Source organism: Aricia agestis, chromosome 9, assembly GCF_905147365.1.
Source record: "Aricia agestis chromosome 9, ilAriAges1.1, whole genome shotgun sequence".
Classification (NCBI taxonomy): Eukaryota; Metazoa; Arthropoda; class Insecta; order Lepidoptera; family Lycaenidae; genus Aricia; species Aricia agestis.
In genome coordinates, this window is record NC_056414.1 from 12732570 (window position 1) to 12750482 (window position 17913).

At 36.8% G+C, this 17913-nt stretch overlaps 1 protein-coding gene across 2 annotated transcripts in view; it reads left to right on the forward strand.

Annotated features, from left to right (window-relative positions):
* Nucleotides 1-17913, forward strand: part of LOC121730413 — a 90135-nt gene that overhangs the window by 25204 nt on the left and 47018 nt on the right. For both annotated transcript variants that reach the window (XM_042119438.1, XM_042119439.1), the window contains 5 exons: nt 5278-5574; nt 6275-6433; nt 8381-8564; nt 14729-14878; nt 16302-16417. In XM_042119438.1, the coding sequence (XP_041975372.1) occupies nt 5484-5574; nt 6275-6433; nt 8381-8564; nt 14729-14878; nt 16302-16417 (700 nt within the window). In that variant the 5' untranslated portion in view covers nt 5278-5483. The remainder of the gene's footprint in view (nt 1-5277; nt 5575-6274; nt 6434-8380; nt 8565-14728; nt 14879-16301; nt 16418-17913) is intronic.

Genomic DNA, 17913 nt, shown 5'->3' on the forward strand with positions numbered 1-17913 from the left:
CCTGCAACTACTATATTATAATTATTATGTACGTATAACACATTTTTATTGTATTTTTTTTTTATATTTTTATATTTTAAGTGTTATGTTTGATTATTTTATCCTTACCTGCAGAAGATACTATTATTTATAATATTTTGCAATTTCTTCATGTTTTTTTTTTGTTTAAAATATTTTATGTTTTTTTTTTGTAGTTTTATGCTTTATTATTTTATGCTTACCTACATCTACTATTATATACATTTTGAAATTTTCTATTTGTTTTTGTATAAAGTATTTTTGTTGTACTTTTGCGCTTTATGTTTTTTTACACCATACTTCTTTTTGCGTAAAAGATTCCATTAAAATTGGGTTAAAGCTTCCCTGTAAACGATATTTGATGTTGTTTTATTTTGTGGCAGCAAAATAAATTGATTATCAGCAGCTCCAACTCGGGATAGGCCAACGTATAGTTGACCATGAGTAAAAGATTCTTTTCGTAGGTCGATGCCTACTAATTTGCAAGTTTGACCTTGGGACTTGTTAATAGTCAATGCGAAAGATATTTTTACCGGAAATTGAAGCCGTTTAAATGGGATTGGCAGATCAGTTGGAATCATCGGTATCCTCGGTATATGAGCTAGTTGACCAGCTGCTGGGCCGGTGATAATGGTAGCTACAATTAAATTGTCCTTTAATTCTTTAATAAGCAGCCTTGTCCCATTGCACATATTTGGTGGGCATAAATTTCTTAAAAGCATGATTGGAATTCCGATTTTTAACGTCAGTTCGTGTGGTGGAAGTCCAGAAGGATTCAGCGAATTTAAAAACTCCTCTGGTAAGTACTAATACCTGCTGATAAGTAGTTTGGCATGGTTTGTACCAGCGCAACGTTACTATTGCATATTTTTAGATTAAAAAGTAGTTATTGTAAGATAATAATAATTGTAGTAGTCAGACATACGATATCGCGGACTTTTACGTTGATATTAATGTCCTCTATAAGACTATAGTACATCACTTTGCGATAAGTAAGTATAGTCTATAATTTATAAAGCATAAGCAAGAAGGAATATTTTGGTAGATTTTTCACACAATTATTAACACTTAATACGGTTCCCTTTTTTCTCTCATTAAATAAGCCTATATTCAGCAGAAATAGTGTGGATTAAAAAATATGCATTAATACTTCCATCGTACATCGGCATCGTGGGTATCGCAGACACAATAGATCTTCAATTGTTATGCTGGCAGCCGGCTGCCGCTATTGGAGATTTATAGTTAAAGAAATTAATTAATTATAATAGCAATCAAAAATAATAGTCATTCAAAACTTATTTTAAAAAGTTCTAAAAATATTACTTTCGTAGTCATAACTTTTAAAGCTTTTTTGAAATTAGGATTATAATAATGAAGCACGATAGTCTATATCAAATCAATAAAGCAGCACCCGGCTGTCGCATAACTATTGAAAATCTATTGTGTCTGCTATTCCCACGATCGAGGTAATATTTACGTGGACTCTCCGGGCGAGACTGTGGCACTGATAATTAAATCTCTCCCCTACCGCACGCACACCCGCGCATCGCGCCTTGACGCCCAATTCGCAACGTGCAGCAGAAATCGTAATATTTTAATTTCGCCATAACATTAAAACCAAACGTCCAATTTTAATCATTCGAAGACCAAATATTATCTACATTAACTGTACTTAGTGATGAAATAATTTATTTTGATAAGGGTCAATAGCATGATTTAAATAAACGCATTTAAATATAGTCCAAAAAAATTCTAGATTTTTTAATAAAAAAATGGTTATTGTGCCTCACTCAACATAGATAGGTATAGTGTATCGCGGACTTTTTTGTAGATATTTAAAAGATCTATAATTACTTAGAACATTTTATGCCTCTATCTTTTATAGTTTAGGCAGCGTACGCAAAATAAGTAACTTTTCTGGTTGATTTTTTAAACCTTGCGTCCGAAAATCCCAAATATCTTACGGAACCTTATATTTTTCCAAAATAAAAATTAGCCTATGTTCAGCAGAAATAATGCAGGATTCCAATGGTAAAAGAATTTTTCAAATCGGTCCAGTAGTTTCGGAGCCTATTCGACTCAAACAAACAAACAAACAAAAAATCAAATCTTTCCTCTTTATAATAGTAGTGTAGATATAGATTATATATAGATAGATGTAGAGGACTAGAGATTTATTTACGCTTGTTCATTTATTAAACAGCTGGTACCAAATAAATAAGTTTACGTAGTCAGATGAAACACGCGAAGGAATCCCACAAACGTTTATCGAAAGCACTAAAAGAACGTTTTATTTTTATCTCTAAAGAAACTGGTTAATACAAAAACAAATGCGACATGTTTTTTCACACACTTTATTTTCGTTTGCGAAATTGTTGCTTCCATTTTAAGAGGAAGAAAAATGAAGTCGCCTGTCACCGCGCCCGTTCCGTCCTCATTACGACACGTCCTCAAGTGGGAACGTATGGAAATAGTTTTAACAAATATTGTTTCAGTTAATGTTATTACACTTTAGTATTTTAAAATGAAACTCTAATAGTGTATTGGACTGTACGATTTGATGTTTTGATTATCCGGTGGTAGGCAACATGTAGTTCAACGTTCTGAAAACATTTGATTCAAATTTATGCTGAGAAGTTGGATCACAATGGTAAATATTCAGTGACGGATTAAGACAACTCGATGCCCTAAGCAATCCATGTCTGTGGGCCCCCATATCCGTATGTCAACTAGAATCGGTCTTTGAAACTTTACTCTTCTAGTCTTTACTCCTCAGACGTGATGCCCTAGGCAATTTCTAAAATTAATTCAGGGTTAATCCGTCATTGTCAATATTATAATATATTATGTGTACTCCTAAAAAGACAATTAAGCTTAATTCCACATTAAAGTCTAACTTCACTTCCAAAAATAACACAAATATCGCATGAGAAGTTGTTATAATTGAAAAAAAAAACAACGTCTCCATGAGTAAGATCTCATGCAAATGTGTTTAACTAACCTAACCAAACTTAATAATTACTTAACAAAAACAGCAATACTCAAGAAACAGCACATTGTTTTTGTCCCAAATGAACTTCTTATTTTGCCCGCAATAAAGCAATAATGAAATTAATCAAGTTTCATTTTTACTCCCGAAATGGAACACCCCATTTAACAACAAATGAAACAGAACTGAAGTTGAGAGGGAACTTCGGATAAACGTGGGATAGAACGAAACGTATTTCGTTAATTACTTTCCTCGATATATTTTGTACTTCAATTAAAAGTCCATGAATTCGGAAACAAGAAAATTAAATAAATTAATTCATTATAGTCACGGGTGTGGGAGAACTTTTAGCGTGATTGGGCCTCTACTGAGTGAATACCACAGAGCACAGACATACAGTGAACAACTTTAAATAAAAAGGTAGAGCAAACATTATTATAATAATTAAAATAGGTAAAGTTATTGACGACCTCTGTGGTTCAAACGTGTGGCGACTAGCCGGGGGGTCTCTGGGTCGAATCCCGCCGCGCCGCGCCGACGGAAAAAAACCTCCAAAATTAATTTTGACGGAACTTTAATAGCTTGATATGGGTTCACGCACACTTTGTCGGTGCGTGCCGGGGCACAGCGCAGCGCAAAATGCGCACACTATTGCCGGGTTGGGTCGCATCGCATTGACGGACTTTAACGCTCACTGTGCAGGGGCGTGCCGGGGTAGGTCAGCGCGCAATGCATTGACGGATTTTGAGCCGAGGCTTGCCGGGCCGCATCGCATCACATCCGTGCGCCGCTTGCTATAGCACACTGTTTCCGGGGCGCAGCGGGTCTTGCCGGGGCGCAGCGGATCTTGTCGGGCCGTGTCGCATTGACGGAAATCCGCCGAGCAAAAATCCGCGCCGCGCCCCGGCACAGTGTGCGATACGTGCATCCGCTTCCATACAAATTGTATGGAGGCGGATTTTTGCGATGCGCCCCAGCACGCTGAGCCCCGGTACGGCCCGTCTCAGTGTGCTCACTCCTTAACAGGATTATGAGTAGTAACTTCTACGATTGAAAGGCTATTGACGAGGTTAATTTATACTCTAAAACACCCGATTTTAGAAAAGCGCTAATCATAACTTCTTCCTTTTCCCTTTCAATTTAATTCAAATCTGTGTAAACTTTGCATTACTGAATTAGGGCACTACAAAACTCTGCCACGACCCAATAAAAGCAAAATAACTGGATTTGAGCAGTACGGGCAATGGAATGAAGTTGTTATCTCCATGTAGACTAGATACAAGTGTAGCGAGCACGGACAATGGGCGCCCTCGGCCGGCTGATTGTGAGCCCAGCACAAAGCGCGCTTAATCGTAACTCCGAATTGCTGTGTAGGATGCGGTCAGCTGACTATTGATTTCGACAAGACGGAATGATTTATTATTGTGACTTTAATGTTTCCACAGGTGACTTATCCTGAACAATACGATAAGTCCGCCATTATATCATCGAAGAAAATGATAGGCATATAGTAAAAAAAGCGTCATTTTGGCAGGTCAGGTCTAATTATGTCTATTTACCAGCTGTGATTTGTTGCCTGGGTTTGACGTAACACTATCACCTACGTAGGTCTGCCATCTGCATATTAAGCTTCGGCCAACCCTACGCGACCAAAGCCACTGCGAAGCGGGAAGTTAGCGTCAGCAGAGCGGGAATAATGTACGGTTTCGCACCGTAGCGTAGTCGCGACTCGCGCATGCGTGCACGCTAGTTTCGCGTTGCAGACGCTCCCGTCCCGCTTCCCGCTCGCGTCCCGCGTTACTGACGCGTGCCTTAATCACTTTCTTCAATGGTACATTGTGCAAAAAGTATTTAAATAATAATAAAATATGAGAACAATAAGCTGTAGAATCTTCAAAGACTTAAGGCAAAAGCACTGAGTTGCGTTGCGAAATAGTTATCAAAGTACCTCTTATAGCTGATGATGCGGCAGTTCGTTCACGTAGCAATTCGTTATTTTTTTCGAAATAGAAACTCCCCTTTGTTCTTTCCCTGGATTCAAAATATTGTAAGTAATATTTTAATCAAAATCGTTTTAACTGCTGAGAACTTACAACAGAACTTACTTACAACACACTATGCATTGATAATAATAATATTTTCTGAGTAATTATCTACTTAACAATAAAACACAGACAATCAAAACATTGTAAGTTAGAGTACCCGAGTTTATTTAGTTTGAGATCTAAGGCATGCGACTGTAAATTCTAACAACAATCATTTTGTTGCAGACAGAGTGGCGGACGGGGGGAGATGGATCGACGTCCAAACTCACGGAGACACAATAAAATCTCTATAAACTAACAGTGGACTACAAAAGTAAACTTTATATTCGTGCAATCATGCAGATCGGGGTTCGGTTGTTGTGTGATTCGTTTGTTTATCCGTGAGGGGGGCCAATGAGAAGGCGCGGGCGGGCGGCGACTCCCCGCGCAACATGCGGCACGCCGTAGCGCTGCTGCTCGCCGCCGCCGCCGCCACCGTCACCTCGCAGATCGCATGGACGCCGATTTTTCTAGATGGCAGCAGTGAGTATTTATTACATTCATAATTGGGCATTTGTGCACTATTTTACCGTCCGGCGTTCATAAGTTTCACATTCGCCATATCAAAACGTAAGAAATTAGGGACGCCGTGCCTGTGTAGTGCACAAACGCCCAATAGGTCGGTTAATAATATACTGTCCGGTCTAAGGCTGGCCGCATACACACGTTTTCCGCATACGATTTCTGAATTCGTATTCCGTATTAGGAAATCCGAATGAATCAGTTATAGAGAGTATAATAATATTAACTGCCGCACACGTTCTCTTTTTTCCGAACGGAACGAATTCCGCACATACGTTTCGCACGTGATAAAAACGTACGTTTGCGCTAGTCTCACGTAATTCCGAATACTTAAAATGAATTCGGAAAACGTGTACTATTCAGTCAGCCTTACAAAATTCAAAACTCTAGAATTTAATTTTTCTGTCTCCGTTCTCCAATTCTCCATACACGATTCTATCAACCCAAATGGTGAATCTAGTATAAAATAATTAGCGTGTGTGTGTGAGAGTGTGTGTATGCGTGCGCGTGTGTATGCGTACGTGAGTGTGTGTGTGTGTGATGCTTTATAAGCAAGTAAATTGTCTGTCGACAGAAAAACCCTATTCTAGGAGCAGTACTTGTCAAATTGTCTGTCAACAGAAAGCCTTCTACGAGTGCAAATTGTTCCTAATATTCTCAGGTCAAGTGGACCTATGGACGCAGTCATCGTCGGGCTGCGCGTGTCCGGGGGGTGGGGGGGAGCAGTGCGCGTGCTGCGTGCGCGACGGCGCGTGCCCGTGCGGCGACGTCGCACCAGCCCGCTGTGCGCAGTGCGGTCTGGAGCAGTACTGCTCGAATAGTACGTTTGTATACTTGTTGATAGAAAAGAGTTATTTGGTAAATCGTTAAATTAGTGTTTGAATAGAGTATTCAATTATAACCTGGTAACCTGGTAAATTAGTTATCACAGGTGATAAGCGTAGTTCCTGTAGACAGCGTACCAAATGATGTCAAAAATGTGTAGATAACGATTATGTAACTATCTACAGAAACTCGTGCTTTCTTCTAATATAATATTATTCTTAACTTTTCTGATAACTGTTGAAAGAAGAGCATTTTAGCACAGACTGAAACATACCTCATCCTGATACCTGCTAAAATCCCAGTAAAAAATAAATTTTGAAAATATAAAAATCTAAATCATTAGTTGATCTCAACAACAAGACGTATTAATTAATATTGAGTAACTATTTATAAACTAAAACCCTAATCTCGATACTGTAGGCGAAACTTACAAACAATTCATTGGCAGAACATCCAAGAACTTAAAAGTTACGCAAGTCTATAAACCTCAGCCCACTCGGCTGTGGATTCACCAACATAAAACACTTTGGCAAAGACGTAGGCTTTTGCACATAAAGAGAAGAAATGCTCACATAATATTCAAATGAATTATGTCGGTTCTCGTAAACGTATGTTATATCGCAAGTTCTTCTAGCTGTTTATACGCTCACACTTATCCCAGATTTTACCATTAAGCTCTAAATGCCCTCCGTCTAATATTTCTTTGGTCTTATCCGCTGATCTTATAAACCTACAAAAAGTAACGTTTGAATAAATGGCGATTTTATGTCAGTTTTCACCGAAGTAGAAATGTTTGTATCTTTTATTGCTACACTTTATTACACAATATTCGTTGTTTTTATCTTAGTTTTACTGTTTTTAACTGCTGTTCTTTTGAAGGTTTTACCACAAATCTTATAAGAAAAAGTCTTAAGTATGCGTCTATTATAATTTTATATAAGTTTAAGAAAAATGTTATAAGTTATTAATAACTTTTATAAATTTTTTAAACATCAATAAAACAAAACATACATTATAGAAACGGTCAAACCTCATAACTCTCCAAGAGGTTTCCTTCAGACGTACTTTATTGGAGGTAGTATTCATCAATATTGGTTATTGCTACTGCAAGTTCTAAACTAATACTGTAAACTTTGGTCCAAACATAGGTGAACAATGTGGTATGCGGCATTATTTTGAGTGGCTAATGAGTTCCCGGAGCGTTATCTAGTATCGATTATCCATTTACACTGGTGAGAACATTTCTCATGTTAGCACCCGACCAGGTTTTGTTATTTAGGGCTTTATTTTTTCCTGTCATTGTAACAAATTGTTATTTATCTGGCGACCATATTTTCTATTATTTTATTTATTCTTATGTTATATCTTTAACGGGCAATTCTTGTATATATATAATTGGAATCTCGGAATCGGCTCCAACGATTTTCATTAAATTTAGTATATAGGGGGTTTCGGGGGCGATAAATCGATCTAGCTGGGAATCATTTTTAGAAAATGTCATTTTATTCGTGTTTTATCGAATACCGAGCAAAGCTCGGTCAAATAGCTAGTATTGTTAAAAAACGAAGTGAGATTCAATTCAGGATCTCAAATTCGATTGCTCTTTTGTTTACATCGGAAAAATTGCGATCTATTTGAATCCTGGGATAGGAGAGACAGTTTTTGTGAAAATGTATGATTCCAGAAAATGTATAAGAGCGCAGTCAAGATCTGGAGTATTCAAAGGAAATTAAAGAACACAATAATTTCTGTTGCCATATCTTTTACTCGGTTTTCTTTTATTGAAGTAAATACCACCTTTATACCCAAATTTGACCTTTAACCCATCAATCCCCAAGCGGCACCCGAGTGTCGCATAACAATAATTGAAAATATATTGTATCTGCAATTCTCATGATCGAGGTATTAAACAAAGAAGCTTTAAAGGTTATTATTCCTCCAGTGTGCAACATAACCATCGACTCCCGGATCCTCAAGAGCAAGTCGGGCAAGACCTTCGGCCAGATCAAGTCCCCGTCTATCGAAGGTCCGGGCGTCTGCTCCTACTTCCTCCAGCCTGATGCCGGCCAGCGGGTCGAGATACAGCTATACCGGCTCGTCTCCGCTGGCAGGTTCAATGGATCCAGGTAAGCGAGTTTGAGCCTTATGTGTTTGGTGTGTAAGTCATAGTGTGCTTTAACAAAAGATGTTATCGTGGACGTGTAAAGTTTGCTAAAGAAATCCACATCGATTTGCGATTTGCGAAGAAGAAAGTCAAGACATAACACAACGTGACAGTATAGTGGTTGTTTTCGTTGGTGGTTGTGTTGTGGTTCGTGGTTGTTACAGCAGAACGACCTATTAGTATAGTACTATCGAATCATGCAAGTTATTTTTTTTAAATAAAAAAAATTTTGGCTACGCCGATAGGCGCGAGCGGCAATGACCCGGCTGAATTTTATTTATAATAATATCAATTACAAAAAAATTTTATTATCAAGCACAAATCTATTTTTACTACTAAGAAATTATCTATATATTAATATATCCCTTTTGACGAAAAATGGGGAAACGTAGGTGAATGAAATTTTGCACAGTTATAGTTTATATGGTGAAGGAGTGCATCGAGCTAATATTATTTTGAAATTATGCTTTTGTCATACATTACAACACACACACTAGGAAAAATGACAGATTTTTTAGTGACAAGCCGTTTATTTATGGCTGAAGTCATGTTGACAACAAGTTAAGAAATTGAAAATCGCTACGAATAATAGTTTTTATTATTCGCACGGACGTAAAAAAAGTACGGACGTAACCTTCTCTAATCACGAGTGAAGCCTAGTTATGGCCGCCCGTGTAGGACGTGTGCGTGATATGAGGGTTGCCATATAAATCATAAATTTGTAAAATTTCCCTACTTTTTTTTGTAAACTCAGACAAGTTAAATGTTATTTTTTATACTTAAACATATTTTTATGTTTTATCGCTTCAGAAATGTAAGCGGTTGTTAAAGATGTTATAATGAAAATATTATTTTTATGACACTATAGATAGAAAAAAAAACACATATTACGTACAGAGAAGTATATTAAATAATATACTTCTCTGTACGTTAAATCAGTTAACGGCCTGTTAGAGCTATCGAGACTCGAGAGTTCTACCATGCGCTAACGTCAAATCAAATCACCTAACATGATGTTAAATTTATTCCTGGTCTAGAGGTCCATTCAATATTTTCATTCCTACTAGGTCTCAATGACGCTCGGGTGACTACACCAATAGCACCTTCCCTCCCCTACTACTGAAGGAAATCTAAGACAACAATTTTATCTATGGACGCTTCACACCACGTCAGTCTGACCCCGTGCTAAGTACCTGAAGGACTTGTGTTACGGGTACCAGACAACGGAAATATATTTAATACTGTTATACTATACATATATTTAAGATTTTTATTATATGATACACATATTTAATACACACCCATGACCCAGGAACTTTGAAAACTTTTTGTTCCGTCGGCAGGATTCGAACCCGCGACCCCCGGCTTGAGCCACCGACAGCCCACCCACTGAGCCACAGAGGTTGTCAAACAACAATTATATCCACTTTTGTAAATTAAGAAATTAATAGGGGTGTAGACTATTTTTAGAAAATATATTTATGTTACAGATGTACCAATGTTAATTGTGATCTGTCGGCTGGGTTTGACGTAACGCAACCAAACTACTTATGTCCCCGATTTGCATAGGAATCAACTTCTCTGATAGTACATAAGTATTTTGTTACACCTAAAAATATGTATAAAAAATAAATACACTCTTATTTCAATTAAAAAAATCACTTATTAAATATAAAAAATATTATAAAGTTATTAAGTAAAATATGTCCATTTTCGGTAATTCTATAATACAAACTCTCAAAAAAACAATAATTTGTATTAGATTTCGTTTACTGTCTACACCCCTATTATTGTATTCCTGCCTAATTACTGGTCAATAGTATGCTAAATACTTACATGACACTAATAAAAGACAATAAAATTAATTATTTGATTATTTAAAAATAATTTAAAATTTTCCCCGGTTTGGGGAAAATTTCCCCACTTTGTTATGGACATTACTGACCTGTTGAAGTTGAATTAATATTTACATTATTTTATCAAAATACTTTAAAAATATGTTATCTTACCTATGAAATATTATTCCTTGATGTTTTTTGTGTAAGGTTGTATTGTTCGTGCACCATTTTACAACACAAGATGGCATATTTATTTTTATTTATGAATGACAAAGACGTGTCACCGCGATGCAGTCTAATTGCGTAATGGCGGTACGATCGGCTTATTACAGTGCGAGTGTTTGTGCAAGATGTGTACATATGATCGCCTGGGCTTATTAAGGGTGCTTCACTCATTTCTTAATGGCGATCCGTCCGTACTTTTTTTACGTCCGTGATTATTCGTAGGAAAATGGATTATAGTTTTTTTTTATTGAATCTTAGATACTATTAGACAATGCTTACACGGCCAGGCTGAGATCAGCTGAGTCCCAGAGACAAGAGTTGAAAAAAATATGATGAAGTCAATATTTTTAGCCCTAATGTCGTTGAAACTAAGGTCGAATTTCGACCATTGGGCGATCTCTAGTAGTACTAATAACATAAAATTATTTTACTGCGGGAAAACAACCAATAAAATGTCACGAAGTATAATTCGATTAAGTGTAGTATTCTATTTTGAAGTGTATTCCATGCTTGGTACACTTATAGGTCTTTGAAGCAGAATATTGAAGTTAAAGTCTAAAGACCTGTATCTCTATTCTCTGAGAATAATTAATTATACTGTCTCTTAATTAGAATAAAGCATTTCAGTTAAATACATAATTGTACTTTCATTATGTTTCTCAATAATTTTAAAGTTTTCAAAGGCTAAAACTCAGTAAAATATTTGAGAGGCGAACTCTATCAAATTTTCGCCGCGGAAGTTGTAAGTAGCGGGAAAATTGATGCTCACAGAAACTTTTCTATCTCGATTTTAACATTTTCAATTCTTTTCTTTGCATCAATTTCTAAATTTACCTAGATTGCAAGAAATTAGAGTCAAAGACAGGGAATATAAAGAAAATGAATTGAAGTTCGTATTTTTCTCACGTTTATGTTAGGGCAATGAGCAAGTAAGAATAAGAAAATATTTTTTGTATGTTCCAACAATAATCATAATTAATTTACCATGTAGACTAAACAAAAAGCACTTACGGTAGAGAAAGAAAAATATGACATCCTTATAATAGCAATTATTATCATTTATCACGCCTAACAATTTTTCGGCAAACCAAAATTTGCCGACGTTTTAGATAAGTTTTCAGTAACCAAAAAATTAATGGATTAAAAGTTTGAGTTGCGACCTACTTGTTTGAATAATAAATATTTTTGTTCTATCAACAATTACTTTTATCTCTTGCGAGGATAATAGTTATTTGACCTTGAAAGTCTACCTTTCCAATTGGTAGACATAATATTATTATTATGAATTGTAAGTAGATCCACCTCATTTTTCGTAATATTTTAAAGCTTTGTATTCTTGCTATTAAGCGAAATTATTTAAAATCTATATGTATAAAACTCAAAGGTGACTGACTGATTGACATAGTGATCTATCAACGCACAGCCCAAACCACTGGACGGATCGGGCTAAAATTTGGCATGCAGGTAGATGTTATGACGTAGGCATCCGCTAAGAAAGTATTTTGATAAATTCCAACCCCGAGGGGTTCAAATAGGGGATGAAAGTTTGTATATAATAATACTTCTTAACGCGAGCGAAGCCGCGGGCAAAATCTCGTGTATTATAAAGTATTTATTTGCGTATTTGCTGTTTGCATTAAAATTGTTTTATAACCACTCGACCTATTTTGTAAAAAATAAATATATGAAAAATAACTTTTTAGCGCAGGAAATGGTACGCACGAGAAATTTTATCAAACCTACAAATTTACGTTGAACATTAGTATTTTATAATGGGGGAATACAGGAAATAAATAACCAGCGCACAGTGTCACCGGCAGATGTGATCAATGTTCCGTCAAATTGAATATTTCAGACATCCGCGTACAATGTGTAATGTCGAAAACATTCGCTCTTTGAATATAAACACACCGGCAAAATTAGAGGAACATAACAAAATATTCAATTTTTTTTAATTGTTCACTGATTTTTATATAAGTATTTATTTATTTATTTACTAATTGATTATTAAAAAATTAATTTTATATAAATTTAGGTCATAAAAACGTGAAAAATAGAAAAAAATCAGCAAAAATCAAAAAATTAAGAAAATCTTTTAAATTTCAGTAGTAAGTTTTTAAGATAAATTCTCCATTTTTATTAAAGAAATGCCATGTTAAAAGCGTGTAATGCCTTCTATGGATCTCAAGAGGGCCTGGATACGCCATTCCATGCTTGCATTTTAATTGTCAATCATTTCCTGTGGGATATTCTCCTACTCCTCCAGTAGCGCCAACTCGAGTGCCTGGACACATTTTGGACTGGAGTTTTAACTCGTACCGTTCACCCATTGATGTGCCACACGTCTTCAATCTGATCCACATCCGTAGACCACGCTGGCCTCTCCACCTGGGCTACGCCAGCATCGTTTAGGTAACAATGCCCGATTTTCTTACTCTATGGACGCACATAAAATTGAAATTACTACCTAAAACTGTGTAAAAGGCACACCATGCAGTTCCAGGATGTCGGTGCTATAGCCCTGTACTGTCAAAGTACCATCATCTATAATCATCAGCTCCATGCGGGCTCCAAATCATATGCAACTCCAAACCATTACGAAGCCTGCATCATAGGCCACTGTTTCCGGTAAGTTTGATGGCCTGTAGCTTTCCTTATGATTTATCCACATTCTTTATCGCCTGTCAATACAATGTACACAGAATTTGCTCCCATCACTGTACAGCACAAGATTTCACTCACTTGTCTAATTTTGATGTTCACGCGCAAATCTTAGCCTGGCTCTTCGGTGTCCTGTCTCAAGTTTTGGTGCCCTTACATGCACTTTTGAGTTTAATGTAACTTCTATAAGTCTTCTTCTTACTGTACAATCACTTACACGTACATCTCGGACCTGTTCCGACAGGTTTCGTGTCTGCATAGCAGTTTGAGGTCGATTTCTTATGTTTTGTTTCCTTACAAAATGGTCATCCTGAACCATTGTCACCCGATATCTGCCTTGTACTCGTCTCCGAACGTAAGATCCAGTCTCTCTGAAGCGTTGAAAGTTACGATGAACCACGGAAGCCGACACACCTAAGGCCTGACTGACCGGACGATGGGGGTGACCTTTCTCTATCGTGGTTACAGCTCTAGCTGTCGCAGATGCTGGGAAATCACTAATTTTGTATCTAAGCAATGTGTTCTTCCAAAAACCAAACAATCAAATGAGCTGAGCATACCTTGCACCCCGCTAAAACGCCATTCTTATCAGGAACACTTACAACGTCAATAATCGAAAAACACTTATTAGGGCATAATTGCTATAAAAACCTGTCAACTTGCCAGTTTTGTTCAATATTTTATTTCTTGAATGAGCTTAGAAGCTATAAAAAAGACTTTCAGACAGCCCGACCCACTTGAGTTCAAGTTTTGGCCCTTTTTACCTATGTTCCGCTAATTTTGCCAGTGTGTGTATTTTAAAATCATGTTAGAGTAGCGGCTGAGGGTTTAAATACGAGAACGCCGAACAATCCAATTGGACTGATCGCAGATCGACCAGACCAGTTTAAATAGTCTTACCTCCAGGCGCGGTCCGAAGGGGGGGGGGGGGGGGGGGGGTCACAGGGGACATGACCCCCCCAAAATCTAAGTTCAAATTGAAAAATCTCAAAATTGTACCAAATAATAAAAGGCTAGCTATTCCCTAACCACCACTGAGTCCTTAGACCTTAGATAGCTGTCAACCCAGAACCGTCCGAGGGCGCAGATAAAAAAAATATATTAGTGAGTGACCCCCCCCAAAATTTCAGGCTGCGACCGCCCCTGCTTACCTCTATGCACCGAGTGTGCAGTGCACTTTAGGATAGGTCAGTCGGCTATGATCAGTCCAACCAGATCGATTGACCTCCCCGTATACGGGTATCTTAAACATGATTGTACTGAAGGAGTCGGGAGGAGGAATTAGATTGATGCTCTTAAATGTTAGGATTACCACAATGTTTGGTCATTAAGTTTTCTGGCTTATGACTATAGCGATAAGGCTCAAATTATTATTCGCGACTGTACATAGCACCATTTCCAGCTGCGTCGGAGGCTGGCTGCAGCTGAGCGGTGCTAGCGCGGTACAGGACACAACGGGGGAGGCCGAGACGAGGCTCTGCGGCACCAACGAACGGTACACACCACCCGTGGTCCTCTTCGCCGACTACGGCGCTTCAGTATTAGAATTTAGGTAAGTTTCTCTTGTTTATAAAATAAGGAGGCAAACGAGCAAACGGGTTACCTGATGGAAAGCAACTACCGTCGCCCATAGGCACTCGCAACATTATAAGAGCTGCATGTACCTTACCGGCCTTTCAAGACGGAATACGTTCTTCTTGGAAGGTTTGCAGATCGTATTGCTACGTAAATACTGCTAGTTCCGAGTTCGAGTTAAATACTATTTCGTTAAATTGTAACGAAATAGTATTAATATATTTCTAGATCCTGCAGTACATTATTATTTGTCTTCACTCATACTCATATTATGTTTAGGTGGTTGAGGTAAAAAGTTACATTTGCTTTTTGTCCATGTCCCTATGGCCTATGGCTTAGCCAAAGGATTTTGATTTCCATAGTCTATGTAGATTTATCCACCGTGTTTTACCGTTTATGTCCTCAAATAAGGTGTCGATATAATCGTCACAGTCAGAAAAACATGAAATTGAACATCTATGTATTATGCATAGTCGTGTTTCAAAATTGTAGCGTTACTAAAAATGAATAACATCGAATTTTAAAATCCACATTTGCTAACTTGAAACATTATAACGCCATTTATCAGGATCTACGGGCATTATATTCAAATCACATTTTAAAAATATCGAATACGCCCTTTATTTTAAAACTTTTACAAGCATATTCAATTTCGTCGCGTAACGCAATCAAGCTTTTTCAGATCCTCACTAATTGCTTTACAATAGCTGATCGGAACATCGAAATAGCCTCTGAATTGATTGTACGAACGTACAGTGTACATTATTGTACACGACGTACTAGTTAAATGGCTGTTCATATCGGAATTTCCAACTTAGTACTAACTTGATTTTAATGTTTCATAGTAACAGTTTCATGTCCACTTTATTATGAAGTAACTACTTTTTAACTTATTATACACGTCTGACCATTGATGTACCAGTAGTGTAGGGCCGGGACACATACACACGATACGATGTCGTGTCGTACCACGATGCGGTGTCGTTTCACGATGCGACGTCGCGTCGTGAGAATCTACGACGAGCATCGTAAAAAACTACGTCGCGACATCGTAACGTACCACGGTGTGTTTGTGTGTCCCGGCCCTATCCTCCTTTCCTCAAAGTGACATCAAACATTGCGCCTTTTTCTTCCATTTTTGCCAAAAGATCTTAAAATTGAGCGCGGTCTTTATTCTAATCTTGCGATTATTGTTTTTGAGTATCTACACTCTAAAACGATAATCGCAATAATCAAAACGTATATTGATTATATTTTATTACATCATCCTTTTATTGACACTATAATAATAGCAGGACCTTCTGAAACCTTTATGTGCCGTTCACCTTAAATTACATTAAACAATAGCCAAAACTAGTATGCTCGTAGTAAAACAACACTAATATGTATATCCGGCACAGGATTATAGAGAAGACGGTGCGGTCTCAGTTTCTGGCGTTCTTCAGCTTCACGTCGCTGAGCAACACGCAGGGGGTGGGATTTCACCCCCGCGGCGGATCCCGGATACCCCACACAGGTGAGAGGGTTATGTGCGACTTTTCAAGTTACCGAGATGGGTCTCAGATACCTCACATAACGTGAGAGAGGATTATTTATGTGTTTAAATTATTTTTATCCCTACTAATATAAGGTATGGTAAAATAAATTACAGATATTAGTTCCAAAAATTCATAATAGATGGCGCCGTGCGTCTCCTAAATCGCGCTGACGCTTGCTCAAACGTCTTTCTATAAGAGGTGGTATCATCTTACATTCAAGATTCGATTTTTTTCAATTGTTATTTCTCTTTATGTTATTAAATAACTCAGTAAATTATCAGCTATGCAGTGACGTAACTTTAAAACATCAATGATAAATAGTTTATGGGTAAAGTTGTGTAATTGGAGGGCTAAATAAAGTTTAATTAAAAAAATGAAATATTATGTGCACACTGCACAGCTGTTTTGATTTAAGGGTTACCAGGGTTTTTTTATAAAAGCTTTTGACACCAAATTTGTTGACATCGCGCGTCATAAACTGAAGTCCACGTGGACGAAGCCGCGGGCAACAGCTACTACTCATTCACTCATAAGTTATAACAGAACAATATTGTATGGTCCGCACGGTAAACAACAACAACGGTTGGTTTTCGTAGGTTTTCGATTACTAACGTGTCTTTTTCCCGAGAATTGAGTGACGGCTCATTCCCACTCTCACTACCTTCTGATAACAACCTCTGATATAGATTATATCGCATTATATTGTACTTTTTCATAGCAACACAAGTGTTCCGGACAATACGACCCTCGTCATCTGCTGTATCTCCACAAATATCCCTTTAATATAATATAATCTATTTGCCTATTTATTACGTTTATAAAGGTCTTTATTTATCGCTTTATAATAAATTAATAAAAGCTATTGAATGAAATAACTTTTTTATGGTTTCCTAGTCACAAAAGATGAGTAAATTAGTTTCAATGACATTAATTAACAGCTTTCAGTATTGATTTTTGATCACTTACAAGTTTGGTTTGATATGGCCCTTAAATTATCTTCAACCATGGTCATGGTCTTTATTTTCACGTTTTAACTTTTTAAAACACAATGTAAAAAGTTTTAATGTCATTTTGACATAATAAAAACTTTTAAATTCTGGTATGAAAAGTGTAAAAAACTTTTGCTTTGCTTTTACTTTGCATAATTAGAATATTAAAGATACGTATTTACTTTTATAAAGGGCAGTAAAATCTGGCAATCGGCTTATATTTACAGTCCCGTAGATATTATGAATTTTACGAGTAAAGTCGTAATTTTTTATTTTCGAATTAGATATTTTACGATGAATAAAATATTAAAGGTCTGGGAATTTATTGTGATAATTAAATAATTTATAAACAATAAAAAGGAATACTTTCTAATAAATAAATAAGTAAGATATTCAATTCTCACTGACTTACTCTAGCTTATAGATAATAATAAATCTTTTTTTAAACATGATTTTCATAAATAGAAAATGTATCATTCGCAGTT